The sequence below is a fragment of the Pelodiscus sinensis genome, chromosome 3 (assembly GCF_049634645.1).
Source record: "Pelodiscus sinensis isolate JC-2024 chromosome 3, ASM4963464v1, whole genome shotgun sequence".
Taxonomy (NCBI): Eukaryota; Metazoa; Chordata; order Testudines; family Trionychidae; genus Pelodiscus; species Pelodiscus sinensis.
Window position 1 is genome coordinate 40,116,672 of NC_134713.1, and position 25,695 is coordinate 40,142,366.

General features: G+C 39.0%; 1 protein-coding gene across 2 annotated transcripts in view; it reads right to left on the bottom strand.

Moving 5' to 3' along the window:
* Positions 1-25,695, bottom strand: part of CSMD1 (CUB and Sushi multiple domains 1) — a 1,865,804-nt gene that overhangs the window by 1,533,589 nt on the left and 306,520 nt on the right. For both annotated transcript variants that reach the window (XM_075923597.1, XM_006137767.4), the window contains exon 2: positions 15,963-16,179. In XM_075923597.1, coding sequence (XP_075779712.1) covers positions 15,963-16,179 — 217 coding nt within the window. The remainder of the gene's footprint in view (positions 1-15,962; positions 16,180-25,695) is intronic.

Below are 25,695 nucleotides of genomic sequence, written 5' to 3' on the forward strand. Positions count from 1 at the left end.
TAGCATGTCATAAATGGCCATACTCTGACATTTATATTGGTATCAAGATTCACCAAATTCTGTCCAACTATTTAGTAAGGCGAGAACTGATGTCAAAATCTGGCCCAAAGAAAATTTGGGCTTATAAAAATATTTGATAAATCATTTTCAACAGGACAAAAATTCTGCTTTTTGCCACACATGAATAAAAGAAAAGTATATGAGAGACAATTATACTAATTTAGAGAAAGAGACCACTACACAAAAAAAGGATTACATGCCTACAGAAAGAAACATACCCCTGAATGATCAATCTTTAACCCCACAAATATGGAGCATATAATATATATTCATAATGTGTCAAATTCCTTTGCTTATTTTATATGCTAAAACCAACCTCTCTTTTATATATTTCAGATGTAAATATATTGGTGACATGCATAATACTAGGTTGTCTTCAAGACAGTTATTTAGCTTTTAGACATTTAGATGTTTTTCGTAATATCATTCTTCAATTGCTTTTCTTCATTGGAAATACAATGATTTACAGTATAACAAATTATCAGTTTTTAAAACTATAGTTTTAAAAGTTTTTGTATTAAGTTCCTATGACATTAAGCCTGTCTATGATTCAGAATTGACATGTTTCCTTTCTAGAGACTTCAAGTAAAACCTATTTTACCTTTCATAAGGATGCTATTTCCAGTATTGATTTCTATAGCATGCTTAAAACGCAAATGGAAAGGTTCCTGATATATTCAGGGAGAAATTCACTCTTTACAACAAAAAAGTGAGGAAACTCAGGACTGGAATGCAACCAGAAGGTGGGGTAGGACTGAGAATTGTCACTCCAGCCATTCTGAACACCCATGTGGATTTTCTGGGTCCTTTGTATCCCCACTGCCTTCCAAGCTCATTCAAAGTGGAGTTATTAGTCAGAGATGGCCTTGAGTCTTTTAGTAATCAATGCTGGAAGTACAAATATCCCCAGGACCACCAACACTGAGAATAAAGGAAACAGCTGCCCCTTGACATGGTGATTCAAAATGAGCCTGGGGCTCCTGGGCACCGCTGACATTTTTGTAGGAGCAGAAGCAGTGGCCAAAGCCCTGGGCCCTTTAAATCACCAATGGAGTTCCGTGCTCTGAGGGCTGACATGGGAGAGGGATGGTGTGGTGCACTCTAGGCCTCTTCATCCCAAGGCTCCGTCCCTTCTAGGAGCACAGATCCATCCAGAGGCCCTGACTTACCCAGGGGCCCAGCAAGTCTAGACCCCCTGGATGACCTGCTGCAGAAGTTTCATCTCATCCTCCACCCTGACTAATCTCTTCAAAGCTCTTAAAGTTAGGTAAACTTCACAGGACTATCACTATTTAAATATAAAGGGATTTTTCAGTAAATACTCTTCTATATTAAGAAATAATAGCTCTGCTAGGGTTAAGAAGTACTCTTTTTTAGTCTGCCATTATAAATCAACACATTTTAAACAAACAATTATGTCACTAAGCACAGGGATATTTTTCAGGAGTATTTGTTGGTTCTAGTGTCTGTATTCCTAGAATTGTGTGTGTGTTAATGTCACATTTGTTAATTATTTGTATGCCCAAGATAATATTTATTAAGTCATCTTATCATATGTAGGTTTCCAATGGTGTATATTGGAGGAGGGTAGGGCTGGGAATCTGTGGAAAAATAAACACGAACCTTGAAATGAGTATACAGTAAACGTCCGATAATCCGGCACCTTTAGGACCCAGGGGGTGCTGGATTATCAGATATGCCGGACTGTCAGAAGGGGGGGCTATGAGGGGCCTGGGGTGGGGTGCGGGGATGCTTCCCCAGACACCCTCATAGCCCTCCCTTCTGATAGTCCGGCTCTGCCCCAGGAGTCCCCAATTCAGCCGCTGCTGGTCAGTTTCAGCAGCGGCTGAATCGGGGACACCTGCAGCAGAGCAGCTGGGGTGCTGCTGGGTTGGTCCGGTAGCGCCGACCCTTGGCACCGCGAGACCAACCCGTCAGCACCCCAGCTGCTCTTGGGGACACCTGGGGCAGAGCAGCTGTGGTGCTGACGGGTTGGTCCCGCAGTGCCGCTCCTCGGTGCTACTGGACCAACCCAGCAGCACCCCAGCTGCTCTGCCCCAGGTGTCCCCAAGTCAGCCACTGCTGATACTGATCAGCGGCTGACTCCAGAAAGCCAGAGGCAGAGCTGCTCTGCCCCGGGCTTTCTGGAGTCAGCCCTGGTCAGTTTCAGCAGCGGCTGAATCGGGACGCCTGGGACAGAGCAGCTGGGGAGCTGCTGGGTTGATCTGGTAGCGCCAAACCTCGGCACTGCGGGGACCAACCCAGCAGCACCCCAGCTGCTCTGTCCCAGGTGTACCCAAGTCAGCTGCTGCTGAAACTGACCAGCGGCTGATTCCAGGAAGCTGGGGCAGAGCAGCTCTGTCTCGGGCTTCCTGGAGTCAGACGCTGGTCAATTTCAGCAGCGGCTGAATCCGGGATCAGCTGGGGTGCTGCTGGGTTGGTCCCACAGCCCCGAGGGCTGGACCTACCTGGCAGCACTCCAGCTGTTCTGCCCCCTGCTTCCCGGATTCAGTGCTGGTCAGTTTTAGCAGCAGCTGAATTGGGGAAGCTGGGGCCAGAGCAGCTCCAATGGTCCAGCTGCCCGGAGCACTTCCGGGTTCCTGATGGTGCCAGACCATCAGGAGTACCGGACCGTCAGATGCTGGACCATTGGAGTTTTACTGTATATTGCTTTTACCTGAGAGCTAAGATATTATTATTATACACTCACATTGATCTCTAATACATAGTTCAGGTCATCAAGTCATTCCAATTAAGAGGACCAAGGACTGTGACTTATTTAAATCCCACTTAAGCCCTATTCTCAAGGTCTTAAGTGGTGGTGCACAGATATAAACTGCACTGTGACACGTGCTCACACACACATAGAGTGTTTTACTAAAAAGGATTTTAAATATAAATCATCAAGTTGAGATGTATGAATGGCAAAGTGGTGTCAGACACTATGTAAATGATAAACAGTACCTTCTAAACAATGGATCCAAATTCCATATCAGATAGGAGGTTTAATTAGAGAGTAAAATCATTTTACATCAACCATGAGGAAACTGCCACAGAACCAACTACTGAAAATACCTTGATTATGAAAAATTGAAAATCTCAAACTGCAAAGTCACCTCAGAAACTCAGAGCAAAGACAATTGAATGTAGATATCCAACCCCCTAAAGCACCTATCAAAATCTAAACAAAGCTATTCTCCAAAACATTGATATTCAGATTATTCAGAGAAGAGAACACATGCAGCAAATGCACATGAAGGCTCTTTGTCTGAGAAATGATTGCTTTCAGTTTTTACTGAAATCTACTCAGACCTGGTCAGTTCAGTGACTGAATTTTAGATACATTGTAGGATTTAAAAAGCTGAATTAACCGGGTTCATAATAAATAATTCCAGGCATGTATGTTGATCTTCTATTTTTATATTTTTGAAAAGCTATCCAAATTGATGTCCTGGTATATAAAATATATAATCAAGAGATATGTAGCCAGGAAGGGCTTGTCCAACTCCATGTACTCCCAGCCAAGTATGTGGTTCTCACAATGTCTTTCAAGCAGTTTTCTTCTATTTCATGAGTAAACAAACAGAAAACAGTCATTTAACTCACTCTTTGTTCTCAGACTCCGGGCTCACCAGCAAACTACTCCTAGCAACTTCCTACTTCTAGTCAGCTAACTCCCTTGCTAAGCATCTGGCTGCTTGTTCTAATAGCTCCCCACATGTATTAATGCCACTCTGCTCTAGCTTCCCTTTCCCAGGCAAACCTGGTCCAATCATTCTCAACCTACACCTGGCCTCTAGCAGCCTTTTATAGTCCTAAGTATAGCCCAGTCTATTTAATTGGCTGCATTGGACTTACCTGTTCAGACACAGGGGAGATAGGCTCAGTCTGCTTGCAGGAACCAGCTTCCATGATAAACTTCTCCCTACTTAGGGGATTTTTTTTTCTTTTTTCAAAGACACAGTTCATAGCATTTCAGGACTCCCAGCATTTCCTCAAACCAATCAAAATATTCCCCCTAGTCATTTCACAAAAGAAACCCCTTGCAGCATCACACATAAATGCTTCCTCAGTGTTTTCCCAGCCCTGTAATTCTTAATGCAATCACTAAAACAAAACCTGTAGTCACAGTTTCCTAAAGTCTTATACAACAATATAAGACTCAATGGGCACAGTTGACATACAGCCTGACCTTCTCCATGCAGACTTTGAGCTTCTTATCTTCATAGGCTTTTCAATCTTTGCACATAATTATGTTTGAGTCTCGAGTTCATGGACAGTGAAGAGTAAGTATCAGGAGATGTTCTCTCTTATGCTTCAGTTTCTCACATTCAGTAAGACCGGTGCTTGTCATTTTCTGCCCCATATCAGCATCTTGTGTCCACTCAGGCCATTTCTTATTGGTATGATTCCATGAGTCCCCACGCTAGCTTGTTTAATAGGAAATTTTGCCTGGTTCATATGTTTTGAGACTCAGTTTGGGTCTCACAGTACTCTTCTGTCAGACAGGGAATCTGTCTTGGTTCCCACAGTAGCTGGCTTAATTTGAAACCCATTTCAGTCTTTGCTGTTTCCATTCCTTTATATTTTTCCCTATTTGGGTCTGAGCCAATTCGTTTTGCAGAATCAAGCATTGTTCCTTCTCTTTCTCAATCTCCACCCAAACCCACACTAACTCTTCTTCTAAAGCCATTATGTTTGATAATTCCCTCTGCATGAGCTGAATACATCTTCTAACGCTTGCTGATACTTGCTAAGTTCATTTCTTAGTCCTTAGGGATGGTCCTGATCTCCTTCTCAGGCCCCCTTTATTTTCTTTATTCTTACTTCCACTCCTCTTACTAGTCCATGTTATATGGGGACTCAAACCCATTCAGTTGCTTCTATGAACTATTGACCAAGGCAGATTCTTTTCTACCTTGATATATAATAAAGCTCTCTGATCTTGAATCTCCAGGTTAACTTTGGCCGTGGTGTAGATGTGGCTTTCCCCATGGATACATGAGACATGTACTGGGAGAACCACTCTTCTTCCAAACTAACTAATGCTACCCTTGTCCGGGTCCACATAATAATGACTGGACCCCACACCACACCTTGTCCCAATGTGGTAAGAGACTAGGTACTCACATGCCATAACCCAAAAAGCCTATTTAATGTGTGTGGGCTGGTCACACTGGAAGCATGTGATGGAGCCACTTGATTTATCCGTCCTAATGTTTCTGCTAAACCATGGGGCCACATAGCTCCTTGTGGCTCCTGTACCCCCATCCCAGGTTTTGGCCTCATGTTTTTCCCCTTGACAGCTCCCCTGAAGCATCATCTTTTATTCAGCCCCCTGATTTTGTTGCTGGTTACTCTTCTCCTTCAGCCTAAAAAAGGCCTTTCGTTTTCTTCAGAGCTTCTCCAAATGAAATTGGCTGAAAGTATTTTGCCCAACTTGGTACTCCACTATGTAGAATCTTTAGGAATTATTCCAATATAATCTGATCTCGTTGAGCTGGTCTCAGGGCAGAGCTACTGCACTGCAACATCTCAAATTCTGGATTGTCATGCCCCTGAGAGAAACAGTTCCACCTGAATCCATGTCCCAGGAGTATTCCCTAATCATTCTAAAGTAGCTATCTTCATTTCTACATAGAAGTTTTCCTGATCACTGTTTATCACTCATTAAGTTACCTGCACATCACTAGTTAAAAAAAAAAGTGTGCTATTTGGGACATCCATGTCAAATCCTCCTAGACCAATGCCTTTACCCTCACTAACACTTAAAGGAAGACCTGAAGATAATTTTGTGGTCTGAGCTTCTCCAGGCCTGGGGCCAGCCAACCATGAGTTCCCATCATTGATTGTATTGCCTGGTATTTCTTGGGCTAATCATGTCTGCAGCCACATCTGCAGTTGGAAGTAGAGTTCTTAACTCTTCTGTTGCTCCTGCAAACTTGGCCTCCTGTTGTTTCTGTTGATTTTCCATTCATAGCATGAGCAGAGCCTAAGTCTGCTGTTACTTCTTTTGTTGCCACTTTATTTCAGTTCTCTGCTGCTGTTGCTACTTTGTCACAAACAAGCAGATCACTTCCTATTTCAAGGATATGTGAGATCCCACTTCTGGAACCACATGCAGCTATGAGGGGGTTCTCCTCCCCACTCACCCAGACTAATGGCCAATTATTTCAAGTAGATTTATTGTCTTTTACAAATAGTAAATGAACAGAAAACAGTGTTTTAATTTGCTCTTTGGTCTCAGGCTTCCCAAAATCCCTTCCAGGATCACCTTGGCAACTTCAAAGTTTAGTCAGCTCAGCTCCCTTCCTGAAGTAATAGTCTCACAGCTACTTCCCAGAGTACCTAAATGTAATAATTAGTTTACATATGACTTTATGAGAACAGCGGTGCTGCTTGGAGTATCTAATTTTGTTAGAGTACTAACTCCTGTTTCAGCCAAGAAAAGTCATGATCTGCCTAAGAATGAAAATGGATGGTCCCCTACCAGCTAGAATATATATTATGCAGCTAGAATATATATTATCTCTTAAATGGCGATGCAGGTCACTCATCTCATTTTCAAAATTCTCTCAGAAATGTCTTCTGAGATATAGTATTGCACTGGCCAAAAAACTTTTACACTGCATAAGTAGCCAGCACTACTCTATGTCCACTTCCACAAACTTGTATCCATTACTGTGTCAAAACAGTTGCGTGGTGAATGTCAATTAGTTTTGCAACTAATTTAATTATGAATGTTCAGAGCAAACACTAATATTCTGGCTAATTTAGAAAAGTTCTTCACTTTAAAAAACATCCATATTTCAAACTTTGTTTCTAGTCTCAAGGTTTGTCTATAGGGTGGCTCAAAGTTCCCCATGAGAAAATGATTTCTAAAGTGCACTATGTGCTGCTCATTAATTTCTTAATGTAGACCCTGGTAGTGTGCTTGTAAACAGAAATCAGTGACAACATTTCCATACAACCCCACACAGATTTTTAATTTCTGCTTGCAGCATGAGTTTTGAAATAATTGTTTGTCAGAGGAGAAAATGTTGATCCATACACTTTGTATTACATCCGGGAGAACATAAACAAAAAATCAACTGAAAACTAACTAAGATTATTCTGATTTTAACATCCAAACTTACACAAAGTTTAAGCAACTGATACAGCATTTTGCATTATAATTTCATACACCATTTTGTTTTCTCAAAAAGGAAATTAAAAAATATACTGCATTGCTTTTCAAAAAATTAACAATTCTCTTCATGTGTACTAGGTTTACCCACTTACAGTTCAAACAATGCCTGTTTTGGGGAACAGAGTAATTATATACTTTCATCACTGATTATTCTTTAATCTCAGCTTTAGCTATATAGACAATTTTATTGTTAGAATACTTCTTTGGTCAGCAGAAGACCTATTTTAGTTCTCATTTAATATACATTTCTGTTAAATCTTATTATATAGATTTGCTAAAAAAATAGCTAGCACAGGACTTTGAACTAATAAACTATGTGGTCTCATTCAATTGATGTGATACTGTTTCAATTTACAGACCTGGCCATCTCATCTCTGTCCATATGAGTAGTCCTTCCTCATACAGAAAGCATAAGCGGTACTATATTCCTTTTCTCCTGTGGCTGGCAGGCTCTACCAGCTAGTGTTGAATTGGTGGGGTCATGGTTCTTCCCTTCCACTTTTTTTTCTAGAAGCAAGCACTGGCAACAGCATTAATCCTATTTAAGTTGTGTTTTCTAAGACTAAGGATTTCTGTTGTGTACCAGTTTTAGGCAAAGACTGCAAGAGTCCCTTATTCCATTTTTTAAACTTTGAATTCTTGGAGGAAGTGCAGTCGGATTTTATTTTTCCCCATTGACATAGGAGTGACCAGTAGCATCCCAATCTCTTATATTCATAGCCACTGATTATATTACAGAGCTATTCAAAGCGTGGCCTACAGGCTGCGTGTGGCCTGCAGCCGATTTGTTTGCAGCCCACAGTGTGGTTTGGGTTTACGTAGGGCTCAACATGCAGCCCGTGGGTGAGATCTTTTGAACATGGCCTCCACTGGGAACACACTGCACAATGGCAAATCAATATAGGTGGAAATTGGGTAAATATTGCATTTTATTAATATAATCAGAACTGACTTAAATGGGGCCTCCGTGTTGTGTAGTCTTGACTTAATCTTTGTATTCATGCCCATCAGTGTGAAAAACTATTTGCATATATTTGCTTGTATATTTGTATATATATGCAACCACACTTAAGTTGCGGCCCTCGGCATGTCCTGTGGCTGTCGAGGCTTCCAAAGTTGAATAGCCCTGCTACATTAGGTTATGGAAATATTAATAAATTCATTATTTTCTAGAGATATATATATTCAAATATCTGAACAAAATTACTTTAAAAAACTGCTTTTCCTGATTTGAGTTTGGGTTGTGCAAAATCCTGTGAGGTGGAATGTTAAAAGTTTGCATGCAAAATTGCAAGTAGCAAAAAAATTGATCATCAAGAAGCTCTACCTATCACAGACTTCTCTAGCAACAAACTCATTGGAAGGAAAGAGCAAGTCACTAGTCTCATCATCATTAGTTTCTTTCTTCAGTCTCAAACAGAATAGGGGTATGTCTACACTACAAAGTTAATTCGAACTAACAAACGTTAGTTCGAAATAACTTTAATAGTTCAAACTTAATTCGAACTAGCGGAGCGCTTAATTCGAACTAGGTAAACCTTATTCTATGAGGACTAATGCCTAGTTTGAATTAAGTAGTTCGAATTAAGGGCTGTGTAGCCACTTAATTCGAACCAGTGGGAGGCTAGCCCTCCCCAGCTTTCCCTGCACCTGGCACGGCACGAGCCAGCCACCAGCTGCCACCCAGCCCTCAGTCTCTTCCCGGGACCAGGCTGGCAGCTCCCAGGAGCCTGCCTGGGGCCGCGAGAGGCAGGCACCCGCCTGGTCTAGTGCGGAGATTGTGGACCTCATCGAGGTTTGGGGGGAAGCTTCCAACGTCCATGACCACTGCACTAGGCACAGGAAAGTGGCTGTCTAGGGCAGGATATCTTCCAGCCTGGCCACCCAGGAGCAGGTTTGCATGAAAATCAAGGTGGTCCACTGAGACCCCCGACCCTGAGCTTAGAACATAAAAACATAAGAATGTCCGTACTGGGTCAGACTAAAGGTCCATCTAGCCCAGTAGCCTGTCTGCTGACAGCGGCCAACACCAGCTACCCCAGAGGGGATGGACCGAAGACAATGACCAAGCCATTTGTCTCGTGCCATCCATCTCCAGCCTTCCACAAATGGAGGCCAGGGATACCATTTCTACCCCCTGGCTAATAGCACTCCCTGGACCCAACCTCCATGAATTTATCTAACTTCTCTTTAAACTCTGTTCTAGTTCTAGGCTTCATAGCCTCCTGCAGCAAGGAGTTCCACAGGTTGACTATTTGCTTTGTGAAGAACAACTTTCTGTTATTAGTTTGAAGCCTGCTACCCATTCATTTCATTTGGTGTCCTCTAGTCCTTCTATTATGGGAACTAATGAAGAACTTTTCTTTATGCACCCTCTCCACACCACTCATGCTTTTATAGACCTCTATCATATCCCCCCCTCAGTCTCCTCTTTTCTAAGCTGAAAAGTCCCAGTCTCTTTAGCCTCTCTTCATATGGGACCTGTTCCAAACCCCTGATCATTTTAGTTGCCCTCCCTTTTCCCACCCTCTCTCTTCCCCTCTCCCACCTCCTTTTCCCAGTCTCTCCCAGTTTTGTTCAATAAAGAGAGTTTCTATTTTTGAACACACATGTCCTTTATTTTGTACATCAGGAAGTTGGGCTAGGGAGGGGTAAGTGGAAGTGGTGAGGGAGGAATGGGGTACGAGCCCCCGACGGGGAGGACTGGGCTGGCTCTGCGGGCTCCTCGGGGTGGAAGCTCTCCTGCAGCCCCCCGATTGACACACACCCCCCCCGGATGGCAGCCTGCGGCAAGTGCAGCTGGGCTGATGGCCGAGTGCTGTGATGTGACGAGTGTGGGCACTCAGGGCACTCCAAGCCAGGACTATGCAAGCGGGGAACCCCTGAGAACTGTCTGTTCGGGGTGGGGGTCGGGTCCCTTTAAGCAGAGTCCTCGGCTAGCCTGAGACAGCAGCTCCACGCTGAGTCCTAATCTGATGCCCTGCTGGCACTGCTTCCAGCCATCCTTAACCTCGGTTCAGGGTCCACTCAATGTGGACATGCTAGTTCAAATTAGCAAAATGCTAATTCAAACTAGTTTTTAGGTCTAGATGCACTAGTTTGAATTAGCTTAGTTCAAATTAACTAATTCGAATTAAGTTAGTTCGAATTAGTGCTGTAGTGTAGACATACCCTAAGAGAAAAATGATTTTCCAAAACACTTGTGAAGAGAACTCAAACTGTGGAAAAGATTGGACACCATAGTCTGAGACTATGAAATAAAAGACAGAGAGTTAATAGCCACTAAGGGCCCAAACGTTAGCTTCAGAGAGACTTCATAAACAGACAGTAGGATTGGGCCTTAATCGGGGATATGAAAGAAATGAAGTACAGAAGCACATCAAGAGACTTTTTCCTACTGGAAGCACAAAGGATGAATTAACAGAGGCAAATGAAGCATGTGCCTATAGAAAGATGATTTGATTCTTCTTCCTCTACAGGAAAACTGGTTGAGCCCTGTCATCTCCAAATGATTCAAGAACACAGTGATCTGTTTATTATAAGCTTACTGAATTTCTATGAATGCCCTATTGAACCAAAAATATCTATTTTAAGTAAATGAATGGTAAAGGATACCAGCCAATATTGTATATGGACAGCAACATACTTTTTGTTGCTTGGCAACCAGCACAAAGCATATCAGATAATAAAAGAGGAAAGATGCAATACATCACAATACTATAGCCATATAATTACAAATGTAGATTTACTGCCATATTTTCAACTATGGTCCAACAGAGGCACCCCAAATATCTGCCATATACTTGCACGCAAAGGGCCATTTGTACTTATAGACTTGATATTTATACATGCAAATTTGTAGAGATGTGTATAATTAACACATTGTTTCCATTTATAACTAATTTGAGTTTGCCTGAGTAGTAAATAATTGGTTTTAGTGCATCTTTAAAAGATTGTAAGAGGTGCCCAGAGCATTGGTTGGATATTTTGTTGTTAGAGTGATAAAAGTAAAACAAATAAAATAAAAATGAAACAAAACAAAAAACAACCTTCCGTCCCCCCCAAAAGACGCACCCCATACAGTAAATAGATTAAGACAGGATTTCAACTATAGCAGATCATGGTTCAATACTATGTAACAGATCCTGTGTGGGTGGTGCTGATGTAAAGAGTTATTTTTTAAAGTCAGCCATGTTATGACAAAAATTGATTTAACAAAACCACAGCCATTTTGTGTACTTAGTCACCATTACCTCGAAGCAAAACCACCATGTAGTCAAGAATAACTTGAGCTTTGTGTGAGAGTATGAAATAACTGCAGCTGTAATATTCCAGATAAGAAGTAATATTGAAAGAACTGAGAGAATGGGTGACAGTGTCGATAGCTAACCTTAGACATTGTTGTTCCAGATTATGAGTTTTGCTGACCTTATGACTAGGAACTGCTTGCTGATGTTAGCAAAATTGTTAGTTTGCAAGTTATGTGCTTTGTTTTGAGCAACCTATAGAAATATAAGTCAGTTTGTGTTTAATGGAGAAGTTTGGAAAATGCTTCTACAAGCTCAGAGGCTGACATCCTACTCCCAAGTATCTAGAAGAAGGCTAGCCAGAAGCTAGCCTGCTTCTGATCACTAAAAACAATCTTGGACATTGGGTTGCTATATTTGTGTTATTCTAGACTATTACTATTTTATAGGTATGATAAAAAAAGGATTCTTTGAAGCGAAGGAGTGAAAACACTGACATTTATGAGATGGAGGAGCTGTGTGCCCATCAATTTGTTCCTAAAATTGCCTAGAGATATGAAAATAGAAGTTACCATTCTTTCAGGTTCAGAAAACCTCAGGCAATAGCCTCATTTAGTAACAGTTACCAAATCATGATATATGAAATATGGCAGTGTAACAATTATGTTTCATCTCACACCACTCTGAGATAATATTTTTGAAAAAACATTGATTTTGAAATGGGATCAATTGCACATTCACTATTGGAATTATAACATCATTATCTGGTATGGGCACAATCACTACAAGTCATAAGTTGCCACACACACATACCCAGCCACCCAGCCACTAATCAAGGATTCCATTCAGGCAATGAAATTTGCCCTTTCTCTTTTTGTGTTTCTCTTCATGAAACCTGACCTTTATGACTTTGCAAATATAATTCAAATAAGTTATGGTTGATTCAAGCTTATGATTAAAGCAAATGACATTTCATATTTTTCAGTTGTGCATGTAAATATTAGAATATGTCTTAAAATGACATTTGAACTATAAAATTTGTATAAATGTCTGTTTTAAATTTACTTGGTCAAGGAAGATAAGGTGTACATGTTTGTAAGTTCCTTAGACCTTCTTGTTAGTTTAAACTTATTCCACTCTCTCTATCTTTTCAGATACTTTTCTCTTTGTTTCTCTAAAAAAGCTACTTTCTACTACTGAATGGTGTTCTAACTATTTATAGGGAAAAGAAATAGGCTGCAAAAAATTCCCAGCTACCATCCATGTTATACTTTCAGCTACACTTTGAGTGTAGCAATAAATCAACAATAGAAAAAGACTGTTAAAAATAATACTTTTTTGTTGGCTCAATGAACCACTTACATGATGTTCTTGTAGAGGACTGATGAGTATTTGAATGCCAGTACTGCCTCAAGTGCTGCTAATTTGCATATAAGAAATTAACTTGTTTGCATCTATAAATGAACAACTCTTTAATAATATGAAATGAGAAAAAGTAGCAATATATTTTATAGTTTTCCCCTACATTATTTAGAATGTAGTTGTTTTTTGAAGTGTTCATTATAAATTGAAAATGAAATATTGATGCTTTACCAGGAGTTTCTTCAATAGCATAGAACAAATACATCTGATTTGATTATAACATGATATTATTGATCTAACTTTTTATCTTTAGTTATACTACTCTACAATGAGGACTGAAAACATTGCAGTCCAAGGTAGTAGTCTGGACTACTCAATAATGTAGGTATTTGTATGCAAGCAGGGAAAAAGATTCCCCTAGTTCATAGTGTGGACACATGCATCTAATAAATTATGTTCATGTATAAAATCATATACATTACTAATGGGTATCTTATGTACAATCAGATTTTCCCCCTATAACCTATTAAATAAAACATTTTAGGAAATGTAATATTGTAAGCATCATACAAACACACTGGTCTCTGAAGAAGTTTCTTCTAACAGATATATGCACTTTGGAGCAAAAATAGGCACATATATTAGCTTATTAGTAAAATTATTTGACAGAAAAAAAACATTATTCCCTTGATATAAGCACCTACTTATTCACTCTGCTCTTTCCACATCTTACAACAACTTGGTACATCACTACCCAAAACATTTTCAACCAGCTTCTCTTTTAAGAGTTGAGCACTATTAAAAACTCAGTCTTTGTAAACAGTACTGTGATGGTCTATCAGTTAACAACATTATCCTTAGACCAGTGATTCTCAACCTAAGGCACATGTCTTCAAGGCAATATATCAAAACATCTAGATATTTACCTAGTTTTAAAACAGGCAACGTAAAAATCACTAATGAAGTTAGTACTAACAAAAATGTAATTGACAATGGCTTATTTATATGTCTCCAGAGTTACACTGAAATATAAAAACTTAAAAAACATATGTAAGTTCAGCATTTATATTTCAATTGGTTTATTTTATAATTGTATGGTAAAACTGAGAAAATAAACAATATTTTGGGAATAGTGTGCCTGTGGCACTTGTTTTTTTATGTCTGATTTTGTAAGCAAGTAATTTTTAAGTTAAGTGAACATTGTGGATATGCAAAACAAAATCAGACTCCTAAATGGGGTACAGTAGTCTGTAAAGTTTGAGAGCCACTGCTTTCATCTATTAGGCAATGTGTTAAGCTTGCTAAGTATGTAGTTTTGTCTGGCTATGCCAGAAGGAGGAGAGGAGACATTTGATATGACATTAATCGGGCCATTATTAGATGTCTGACTACCCTGGGGAAAGACCTGTACAGTGCAGTTAACCCTCCCTTGTTTTCTCCAATAATTAACATTCTCCTTTTTTTCAACCCAGGTCCCTCCAGGTCCTTATAATCCAAAGGGGGGAGTATCCACCAACTTGCCCACCGTTTCCATCCAGATCCATCCAAAAAATCCATTGCTGGGATCTTACCAACTTCTGGTAAGGTGGACTATAATGATGGGGAATTGTTCCATGCATTCCAATCAGAGGAATCCCCAACTACTCTCAACTTACTCAACTATTGATCACCTCTTCTTAAATCCTTTTTCCAAGACATTTATCCAAGACATTGATCTGTGACATATGGTCTACCTCCCATCACATTCTGCATGAATAGGACCCACACAAACCTGCTGTGAGGAAGGCAACTCTCAACCCCCTTCCCCTCCAAAACCCCCACAACTGTACCTGGGCCAATATGGTAGAAAAGGGAAAAAAAATCCTTCTCAGACCCTCTCAATGGGGCAACTTTCATAATACCCACAGCAGCCATTATTCTGGTATATTTACCACCAGAAGTGGAGGGAGGGTGGGTGCTACCAACCCTGCTTTGTGAATCAGAATGTAGGGTCCTGGTTCAGGCTGACCTTTTAGAACTCCTCATTCCTGGCTGATGAGTCAGTCACTACGCTGGCTCCTTCTCCAGCACTTTTACATATTCCCCTCAAGCCATCAAATATAAATATATATATATATATATATATATATATATATATATATATATATATATATATATATATATATATATATAGTTTTCAGGCCAGACCAACAAACAACCCACCAATTTAAGATGTAAGATGGTGATTAGTCTCACGTAGTTTTCTTACAACAGCCAAAATAGTTATTGTTGGTACCAAAATGAATTTAATAAAGAAAATTAGGTGAAAATTGGATGCTATTGAAACATTTCAAGAGGGTTATATGTGTTCATATCTGTATCTGAGGCATGACTATATGATGATTAATGTAGCTTAACTATATAAAAACGTCTACTATTGAATTTTCCATCTGGAAATGTATGAAAAACATCAATAGCTATATTCTCAACTAAAGGTTCCATTGCTCTGTTACAATCTATCAATAAAAAAGAACACTATAATTTTCCAATATCTACTAAGCAATTATATATTTCATGAAAAATTATTTGTAAAATAAGAAGGGCACCTGTGCATGTGCTCAGTACAGCACAGGAAACAATAAATTAAATGTACAGTATATGGAATGTGCCAACAGTGCCCTGTTGATCAAATCCCACATTTCATTTACAAAGCACTTTTTCAGACATTAATATCCTCACACCATCACAAGTGCATTTAGCAGAATCATCTCTATTTTATTTCTAGATAAACTGAGGCAGAGGATGATCAAATGACTCCCTCAAGTTTATAGGAACAGACAAACATCTGAGCCAGTGTAAACATTAGGGACAATATATTGATATTACAGAAGTAAATGGCAAAACACCTACTGACCTCAATAAGATCAAAATTGCACTTCAAGTGTTTATGACTATTGTGATGCCAAAGCCACACTGGTCTCTGAAGAAGTTAGCACAAATAACAGGAAGGCATAAGAAAGCAGGTCCTTACAACACATTTCATCTTAAACACTGAAACCTTACAGGAGTTCTGCTGTAAATATGGATTCCTTATATACACAACACAAAAAAATAGAGTTCTTTACCTCACTTTTAAATTGCCTTGTTGTGGCTGTCCATCATAAATTGACAAAATATCAAAATCTTCCTCGAGGGCAAAAGTGTGAAATGATAGTTGTATCCGGTTACGTTCTCCTGTGATAATGATCCATGTGCAGTTGGCATAATTGGGATAACCATGAGGAAATCCAGGACTTTCAATTGTACCATTTGGTCCCTGTACTAAACCTCCACAGTTCTGACCTGGAGAAGAAAAGGAATGAAATTATGTCATTTTTGTAATACTTTGCTGCTGCTTTTTACATTTGTTTTTAACAAATAGATATGCCTGAACTTAATTGTTTGATAAATAATCTTTTATATAACCACACCATCTTATCCTGTGGCCTTTTTTGAAATGCCATCATTGAGTATTGTGAGATACCCATAACTGTGCAGTTAATCGTTAATGCAGGTTTTAAGTCTTTAACTGAGTACCCAAATGCTAAGTTTAGTCACTACATCCGGTACCAAAGTTTGAATAATAAACTACGTTGTTTTTACAGTATTCATTTAAAGCTATAAACTTAGAGTTTGCATTATCATGGAAAACATTTGTTAACACTGAAAGCTAAAATATAAGCATATTTTCTGAATGACTTGCACTGAATATAAAGTCCTACATTTATACGGTAAATCACTGTATCTTACAAATACTTCAGAAAGTTTGTTTGTCCTGAAAGATGTCTGAAACAGTAAGAGTTAGAAACACCAAATTTTGCACGGATACTACTGATTTCCTAACTTAAATAACTAGATTGTTTATATCTTGAAATCAGGTCCCTTAGTTCACCCAGAGCCCCAATTGGGCCCAATTGAGCTTTTAGTAGCTCCTCATCATAGAAACACAAAATTTTACACAGATACCACTGATTTCCTAACTTAAATCACGGGATTGGTTATATCTCAGAATTAGTTCTCCCAGATGAGGGCCCCCAATGGGGCCACTAATTAGATTTTAATAGCACCTGATGATAGGCATTTGCTGGACTCTTCTGTTAAGCATGTCACATAAACTGCAACTATGAGATTCTTTCCCTATGATAACAGAAAAAGTACTAGCTATGTTAATTTCTTAAAGTAATATATAAGAGAAAAGTATTTCCAATAAATATGCTATGTTAATGTCATTGACGTAGTTCATTCATCACACCTTTTAGTATATTTTCCCCAGGCGACACCGGATATTTCTGCTAGTACTACATATTTCATAATATATGCAATTCATAAAGAAAGGGTTAATTTTGTAAGATTTCCAAAATTAAGGATCTTATGTCCCTAGTTTTAGACTTAAGCCTCCTGCATATCTTTTTCAGGGTATGGCTCCTCCTTAATACAAAGTCATCAGCAAGTAGTCTTGATTTATTATGAACACTTCAGCTAACAGCTGAGCTTCTTTCATAAATCCTACATACTATAGAGATACTGAAGCTTAAGAATTACACTGAAGCTTAGAATTAAACTGCTTTAGTTTAATGAAATATTTGTCCAGGGAAAATTTTGAGGACATGTTGTGCACCACAGTGTTTGAATTCTTACACGTAGCTCAAGCAGTGTAAAAACCGATTTAATCTCACCATTTATTGTTACACCTAAAACAGAAAATTATTTTAGGCTACAGTTTTATTTAAATATCAGAGTATAAATCTGTTTTTAAAAACATGCTATCAAAGGCTTGTGGGATGTTTCTAAATCTTAATATAAGGATTTAATTAAAAAAAGAATTTGCAGGTTAAAACTAAGTAGTAATATTTTCTACTACATTTTGTAACTCTAATTATTAGATATTAAAGCTCTGGGGATTTGATAGGTCATTATAATGAAAAGCTTTTGTAGTATATCTACTGATTGTTTCATATGAAGCCAATACAGAATTATTACACATTTATGAACAATGAATGCATCATATTACAAAACACAGCAATTTTTGGTTTTATACTTTTGAGTTTAATCTTCGAATGTTCTTACAAAACCTTTGATAATATATTGTATTCTTTCCCCAACAACTAGGGGAGAGGAAGGGAGGAATACCAGCAAGGAATTCCTGTGGTGTACAGGAACTTTCTCCACAAAGGAAGTCAGTATACGCACCTTGCTCCACCTGAGCACAGTGGGCATACCTGAGGAGAGAGAGAACATGGTAGACGAGACTGTATTAAAAGCAGCTTGGCAAGTGACCTAAGACTCTTACAGTTATAGCTTTTAACTCTCACATGGAAAAGTGTCTGGACTAGAATGTTAATTAAATTTGAAGATGCTGCTAACAAGGGTGCCATTTATGGGGACTAAAGCGTCAGTACCCCCTCCCCCCCGTCAGGGATGGAACTTCTGGATTTCATACTTAAGGTCTCCTTAAAGCTACATGCCCTGACTCTAGAGGTAGTTTAAAATGCAACAGAGTTTGAGCTGCTTGCAGCTTTGCCTTCGGGGCAGGGAGTTTGTTATAAAAAGAGGAGGTGGGTGATTTAAGAACAACAAAAGTCTGGGCATTCAAGTAATTGAAGGATTGTTAGATCGTCATGAAAATGTTGCCTAATGCTCCACTGAAAAGATAGGGGGAACAAAAGAGCAGCAATGAGTGTTGTGCTGCTGGGATTTGCATTTGAATCACTGCTGTTAAATGTATAAATGTTCTTTAAAATGGGGTGAAGAGTAACTAATCCAAAGCTGACTGCAAAGAGTTACAAAGGGATCTCACAAAGTAATGCACATGGATAAATAGAACCCTAACTATAGATACTAAAAAGATGGGGTCTGAAATAGCAGTTACCACTCAAGAAAGATCTTAGAATCATTGTTTTCAGCGAACTATCCACATCTGTTCAATGTGCAGTGGCAGTCTAAAAACTAAAACACTAACAGAATATTGGGAATCAACAAGAAAGGAATAGCTACAACAAAATATCATATTGCCTCATACCTAAAGTCATTGTATGCACACATCTTGAATACTGTTTGCACATCTGGTCACCCCATCTAAAAAGATATCCTTTCTGTACCCACTGCAAATAAAATGCAACAGGAAGATTGGAGGGTAAGGAATAGCTTCCAGATGAGGACAGATTATCAAGACTAGACTTTTCAGCTTGGAAAAAATGGATTGAAAATGGGGGTTATGTTAGAGGTCTAGAAAATCAGAAATAGTGTGGAAAAATAGAATAAGGAAGTTATTCATTTCTTCACTAACATAGCACAAGAAGTTGACCCAATTACATTTTTTTAGGCAGAAGATTTAACACAAAAACATGAATTATTTTTTCATAGTCAACTCGTGGAACTCTCTCCCAGGAGATAGTGGAAAGGCCCAAACCACAACAAGGTTCCAATAAGAACAAACTAAGTTCAAGGTGAATAAGTCCATCAATGGCTACTAGCCAGAATGGTCAGGGATAGTGCCCCTAGCCTGTTTGCCAAAAGCTGGGAATAGGTGACAGGGGATGGATCAGAGGGTTGCCTCTTCTATTTATTCCTTCTGAAGCACCTGTCATTGGACACTATTGGAAAATGGGATACAAGGCTAGAAGGACTATTGCCATTCTGATGTTCTTATATGGAACTGAAATGTATCTGCCCCCTTTATATAACCTACCTGACTCTACTGAGATACAGTCCAGGAGTCCTGACGTGGTGTCTCTCTTTCCACAGAGTTAGGAACCAAGTAAGAATATACACTAAAATTTTAAGGCTAATCAGTATTCCTTAAATGACTTGACACGCAGAATATGTTAGTGTTGGAGCTGAGTGGCTCTCATTTATTTATTTTTCTTTCTTTGATATAGGAATTAGAAACAGTGCTCATGTCAGATAATTGCTAAGTTGTCTGCCAAAAAGTATAATTTTTCAGTGCCTTAGTAGCCTCGATCAAAGTGATGTGTGTGGGGGAGTAGGACAGATGGAGTTGGCTCCCCCATGTTTGGTGCTTGGTTTGTACTGAGCGCACTCAGTGACACTGCTGAAGCCTCTATCCTCAGTCTGCCCTCCCCCCCTCCCCCATGCTCTCTCTTTTCTCCCCTCTCCCATCACAACATGAACAGGTCAGCACCCCTACCAAAAAGCTGAAATGGTGTTCTGGATTGCAAAAGTGGGAGAAATAACACAAAAGAATTTAAAGAGACTACCAATATGGGCAAAGAAAGAAAATACTATCAAAGAGCATAAGGCAGAAAGGGTGCAGCATATAGGGCCTTGTCCAGACTCAGAGGGTTTTTCGGGAAAAGTAGCCTTTTCCCGAAAAAACTTCCCCTGCATCCAGACTCAAGCCGCGTTCTTTCGAAATTATTTCGAAAGAACGCGGCTTTTCTTTTGATGGCGGTAAACCTCATTTCACGAGGAAGAACGCCTTCTTTCGAAAGTTCCTCTTTCGAAAGAAGGCGTTCTTCAATGTAAAGAGGCCGTCTTCGAAAGAGAGCATCCAGACTCGCTGGGTGCTCTCTTTCGAAAAAGCGGATTTCTCTTTCGAAAGATCCGCCTGCAGTCTAGACGCGATCTTTCGAAAGAGAGTCTTTCGAAAGATGCTTTCGAAAGAGCCTCTTTCGAAAGAAGCCTGCAGTCTAGACATAGCCTAGGTGGAGATGATATGTCTAAAAAAAACTGAAACATCAATGACTGAAGACCGGGAAATATTTAGAGAAGCTGTTCCATGGATCACCAGAAATGTTCTGCAAGCCCAGTTTGAGAACTGTGGCCCAAGGAAACTGACCTTTTATTTTAGTCTTGCATCTTGTCCCTACCCAGGTCAAGAATGTAACAGATTAGCAGAGCTAAACTGGGAAAATTACACAGGCACTGCCCATGTTGTATTTGTTTTATCAATAAAACATAAGTCAAACATTCAGAGCTGTCAAATTCTACACCTTTCCCAAGCAATAAATGAAGAGACTTATGGGACAGAGTTGAGAGAAAATTAGATCTCATCTGGCAACAAAATACAGCATAAAATAACACTGTTTTTGGCTGTAGAGTCACCATAAAACAACTAGAAACCACTGGTGAGATTAATTTACAATGCTCCATTTTGTTCTGGACATTTCAATACCAGTAAAATACTGATAAATTGGAGCGAATTTACAGAAGAACAAGTAGCACAATAAAACACTCTGAACAGATTGAAATGTAAATATTAAAGATCAAAAGGTTTAAACAATAATACTTAAGCAAAGGAGAAGGTAGGCTGACTAAAGGAAAAATATCCTAAAATGAGATATACTAACATAATTAGCAGATGCTTCAGAGTTTGTGTTAATTAAATCTGTATAAATCACATTACCAGAAGAAAATCTAGTCATTGTCAGGGGAATGCAATTGTAACCTAATAGGTCCATCATTAAATTCCATTATACTATTTTTAAAAAGTGCACTGTAGCTTGTATGGATGTGAAATGTGTTATTGGCGCATATATATGTCATCCCTATATAAAAATATAATACAAGGGAAGTCCTATGGCTGAAGATGAACATTATTAGAAATCTTTATAAGGATTTTCTCTACCAAATTCCTCATAATAATTCTACTTGTGTTACTTGAGACACACTAGTTTCCCTCTAATACCATGCTGCAATTCCTATCATCAACAGGGTCCTTGGAACTACAGAAGTCTGGGCTCACACAACAGTGTTTGTGAAGGACTCTTTATTCAGGAAAAGAAGTATAAGTTAAGCATCTAGGAAATGGGGATGCAATCTGTTTGCTCCTTGCCCCCGTCCCCCCCAAAAAAATCACACAAGTTTGAGTCAAGGCCTCATTTAAAACAAAAGTGTGTTTGTATAACTGGGTATGGAGTACATGTGAGAATGTGTGTATTCGTCAGCCCTTGTATTAATAATCCATGTGCTTTAATTAGGCTTCAGAGTAAATGTAAACCCTAGCTCTGCTGACCTTCACACAAGTATTCTTTGTAAAGGCAAGTAAAAGCATGTGGCATGTATTTTCAGGATCAGTGCCTTCCTTTGTAATTTTCCTCTTCTACTATTTACATTGTTCATTGTCACTTTCAGCAGTTGGTCACTATTAAAGTGTTTGAATATCTCTTGTTAGAAATAATTAGTGATTCATAATACCATTTCATAATACCACAAAACTATACCAAATCATTAAGTTCAGACTGAAAATTAACTTTAGAACAGGTTTTTAAAACCAAAGGCAAATTTAAACAAAAACTATCAAAAACAAGCACTGAAGAATTCTATCCCAATCAAAGTCAACAGTCCACAGGAAAAACCCTCAATACCAGCCTTCAAAACCCAGGGCTAAAAAGATGAGCAATATTTTTAAAAATCTAAAAATAAGTTGACTAAGTTGCTCAAGTATTAATGTATTTCCATAATAATAAAATATAAAATAAAGAGAGATACATTTTACACTACTAGCCAAATACTTCAAACTAGATTTTGATACTATTCAGTGTAAGCATGGGTGTCGTATAAGCCTATCAAAAATAATGACCCAGCTTATAGGGTAAGGTGCTACTCAATGAGAGATTGGGTATCAGTAAATTTAAAAGTTGTCAGAGTGAATGTGGAATGAGTCAGAATTGTTTACAGTACTTTCTGCTGTCAAAAAAGGAATTAAAAAGAATTGAGACATTTAAAGTCTTACTCATTTAAAATGCTTGTAAAGAAGGGGAAATGTAACTTACTAGCCTAAGTAAATTCAAACTCCTACTCAATCATTTCTATTCAAGTTACCATGTAAAAAGAAATTATCTCCACCTCTGCAGTTATTCTCAGAATTATTTTTATTGTTTTTAGAAATGTCAATAAAACTACACAACTAATATAAAACAGAATTTCTAATATATCAAAATAAGTAACGATTAACAGGAAGTGTAGGGAAATGATGTTCCAAAATGCAGCAAAGATATTAAGCTTGAGCCTCAGATAATACCTGAAATCACCCTCAGTTCAAAGTTCAGCATGTATTATTCCTCACAAAGCAGCAGTTTGCTCCATGTTTCTTTGTACCAAGGAACCCTTCTGGCAGCGTGGATACTTTTTTTTAATTCTAATTAATTTTATACTATATTTATTATCAATATTCATCAATTTTGTTGCTACAGTTGACTGGAAAATTTTGAGAAAACACATGGGAAAATTGACCTGTTTTTCCCCAGTATAGATATTTATTATTCATATAAGAAAGCTGAAATGTGTCACCATAAATGAAGATTGTTTAATGTCAGATGGCTATATCATTTATCACACCCAAAAGCATTGTACAAACTAAGGGTACGTCTAAACTACATGCCTCTGTCGGCAGAGGCATGTAGATTTGTTTGTTCAGCAAAGGCAAATGAAGCCGAGATTTAAATGATCACAGCTTCATTTGCATTTACATGGCTGCCGTGCTGAGCCGAGGAATAACGGGGCTGCCAACAAAGGGCTTTGATGTCGACGGGGGAACGTCCAGACTAGCACACGAGCCGACAAACAGCTGATCAGCTGTTTGTTGGCTCAGCGCGGCAGCCATGTAAATGTAAATGAAGCCGCGATCATTTAAATTGCGGCTTCATTTGCCTTTGCCTATGTGTCTAATCTATATGCCTCTGCCAACAGAGGCATGTAGTCTAGACACAGCCTAAGAGCCCATACATGCAGAGACAAACACATTTTACTTTGGGAATGTGAGTACCACAATACTATCGCCATCTCCTATAATATTTTTTTCCTATTTAAGTAATTTAGAGTTTCTGATGAAAAGACACTCCTCTGTTTAAGGCATAGGATTTAGATTTAGGAGATCATATAAGATGATAATAAGAGATATCTGTATTCATTTGGGTATTAGATATAACTGTCATTTTGTTGATTGCTGGCTAAAGGGTAGCTAAGAAGTAAATCCGCCATAATTGGCTTTGGTCCACAGGAATCTGAGGCAGTGGTTGTAGAAAGCCCTAATTGCTTATGCTCAGACATTATAGGTGTTAATTCTTTTAATAATTTACATACAGTAATATATCAGGAATTGGGTATTGTGGGGAAAAATAAACTCAGTTTGTATCCAAAGGGGCATTTAGGACAGAAGTGTTAAAACGTGTAAAGATGGTTAAAAGAGGATTGTCTAGTTAGAGGCTATGTGTACACTACCAAGTTATTTTGAAATAACAACTCCCAAAATAACTGGTTTGTAATAAGCTTATTCCTCTTCACTAGCAGGAGTTATTCTTTTGAAGTAACAAGCCCATTACCTCCATCACTGGAGATATTTAAGAGCAGGTTAGACAGACACCTGCCAGGGATGATCTATACAGTACTTGGTCCTGGCATGAAGCAGGGGACTGGACTCAATGACCTCTTGAGGTCCCTTCCAGTTCTATGATTCTATGAAAATAAGAGGAGTTATTTTGAAATAACTCCCCAACGTAGACACACCCAAACATAAAAGTACTGAATGGTTGGGGTGGGTCAGACTGGATGACAAATTCTGCAGTCTGCCCCACCCATCACCAATGGTAGGGTTGGGAATACCTGGAACAATGGAGGTCTACCTAAACATTAGCTTTTTCTTAAAAGTTTAAGTATAACATTATGTGGCTATGTCTTTTGTTATTTCATTCTTCTTCTCCCTTGCATTCCTATGGATTAATAAATAATTTATTTTGTTTTGTTTTTGCCAGGGGCAAAATCCAGCTGGACCCTGCTGACAATTCACCATTGGTGAAATAAAGGTGAACTTCAGAATTCTATCATGGGAGAAGTGCAGGTGTGGATCTTTCCCATGGAAAGGGTACCAATGGAAAGGCTGACTATGAGGAGTCAGAGGCCCAGATCCAGATTTTGGATCTATAAAATTAAGTCCTCTTTTGCTGTTCTAAATAACTTTAGTGAATCCGTTAGAAACACCAGAGGCATCCCAAAATTAAGGTAATACAAACTGAATCCTAGATTCCCTGTGCCTCATGCGTCTTATCAGTAAATTACCAAGTGATGAGCATAAACGGAAAAAATTCCTACATTTGTCAACATAGGATCCATAGGATCTGTCTCCATAGGATCTGTAATATCTGTATACACAAAAAAGGAAATAACTTTAATAATCATGCTGTGTGTGATAATAAAAAACAACCACTACCTTACCCACTCTAGTCATATAATTGGATATTTGAAGTAACATTTTTAAAGACATATTTTTTGTGGGAAGTGCCATGAAAGTAGAGTTTTGAATAGTGTATACATGTTAAGCTAAGGAAATAAATCCATACAAAGGAGGAGTGCCTCCCTTATAACCTTTAGAATAGAATGGAAGATACTTTCTGCAATTGAGAGGCCCTCCTCAAATTCATGGTACCCCACTCTGTCTGACAATGAGCAAGGTTATGAAGAAGGGTTTCCACCTCTCAGGTGAATGCTATAATAATTTTACCACAGAGTGGTTCTCACTCGCTTTCTGGACCAGTTAATTACATAATGAAGTATTAAAGTGGAACAACTTCAAAAAGACCAGTTAAGGGAGACCAAATTCAAATACCCCATGGCTCAATGGGGAGACTGCTGGTCAGTTTCAGCAGTGGCTGAATCAGGACGTCTGGGGCAGAGCAGATGGGGTGCTGCTGGGTTGGTCCAGTAGCACCCCAGCTGCTCTGCCCCAGGCGTCCCCAAGTCAGCTTCTGCTGAAACTGACCAGCGCTGACTACAGGAAGCCCGAGGCAGAGTTGCTCTGCCTCGGGCTTCCTGGAATCAGCTGCTGATCAGTTTCAGCAGCAGCTGACTTGGGGACGCCTGGGG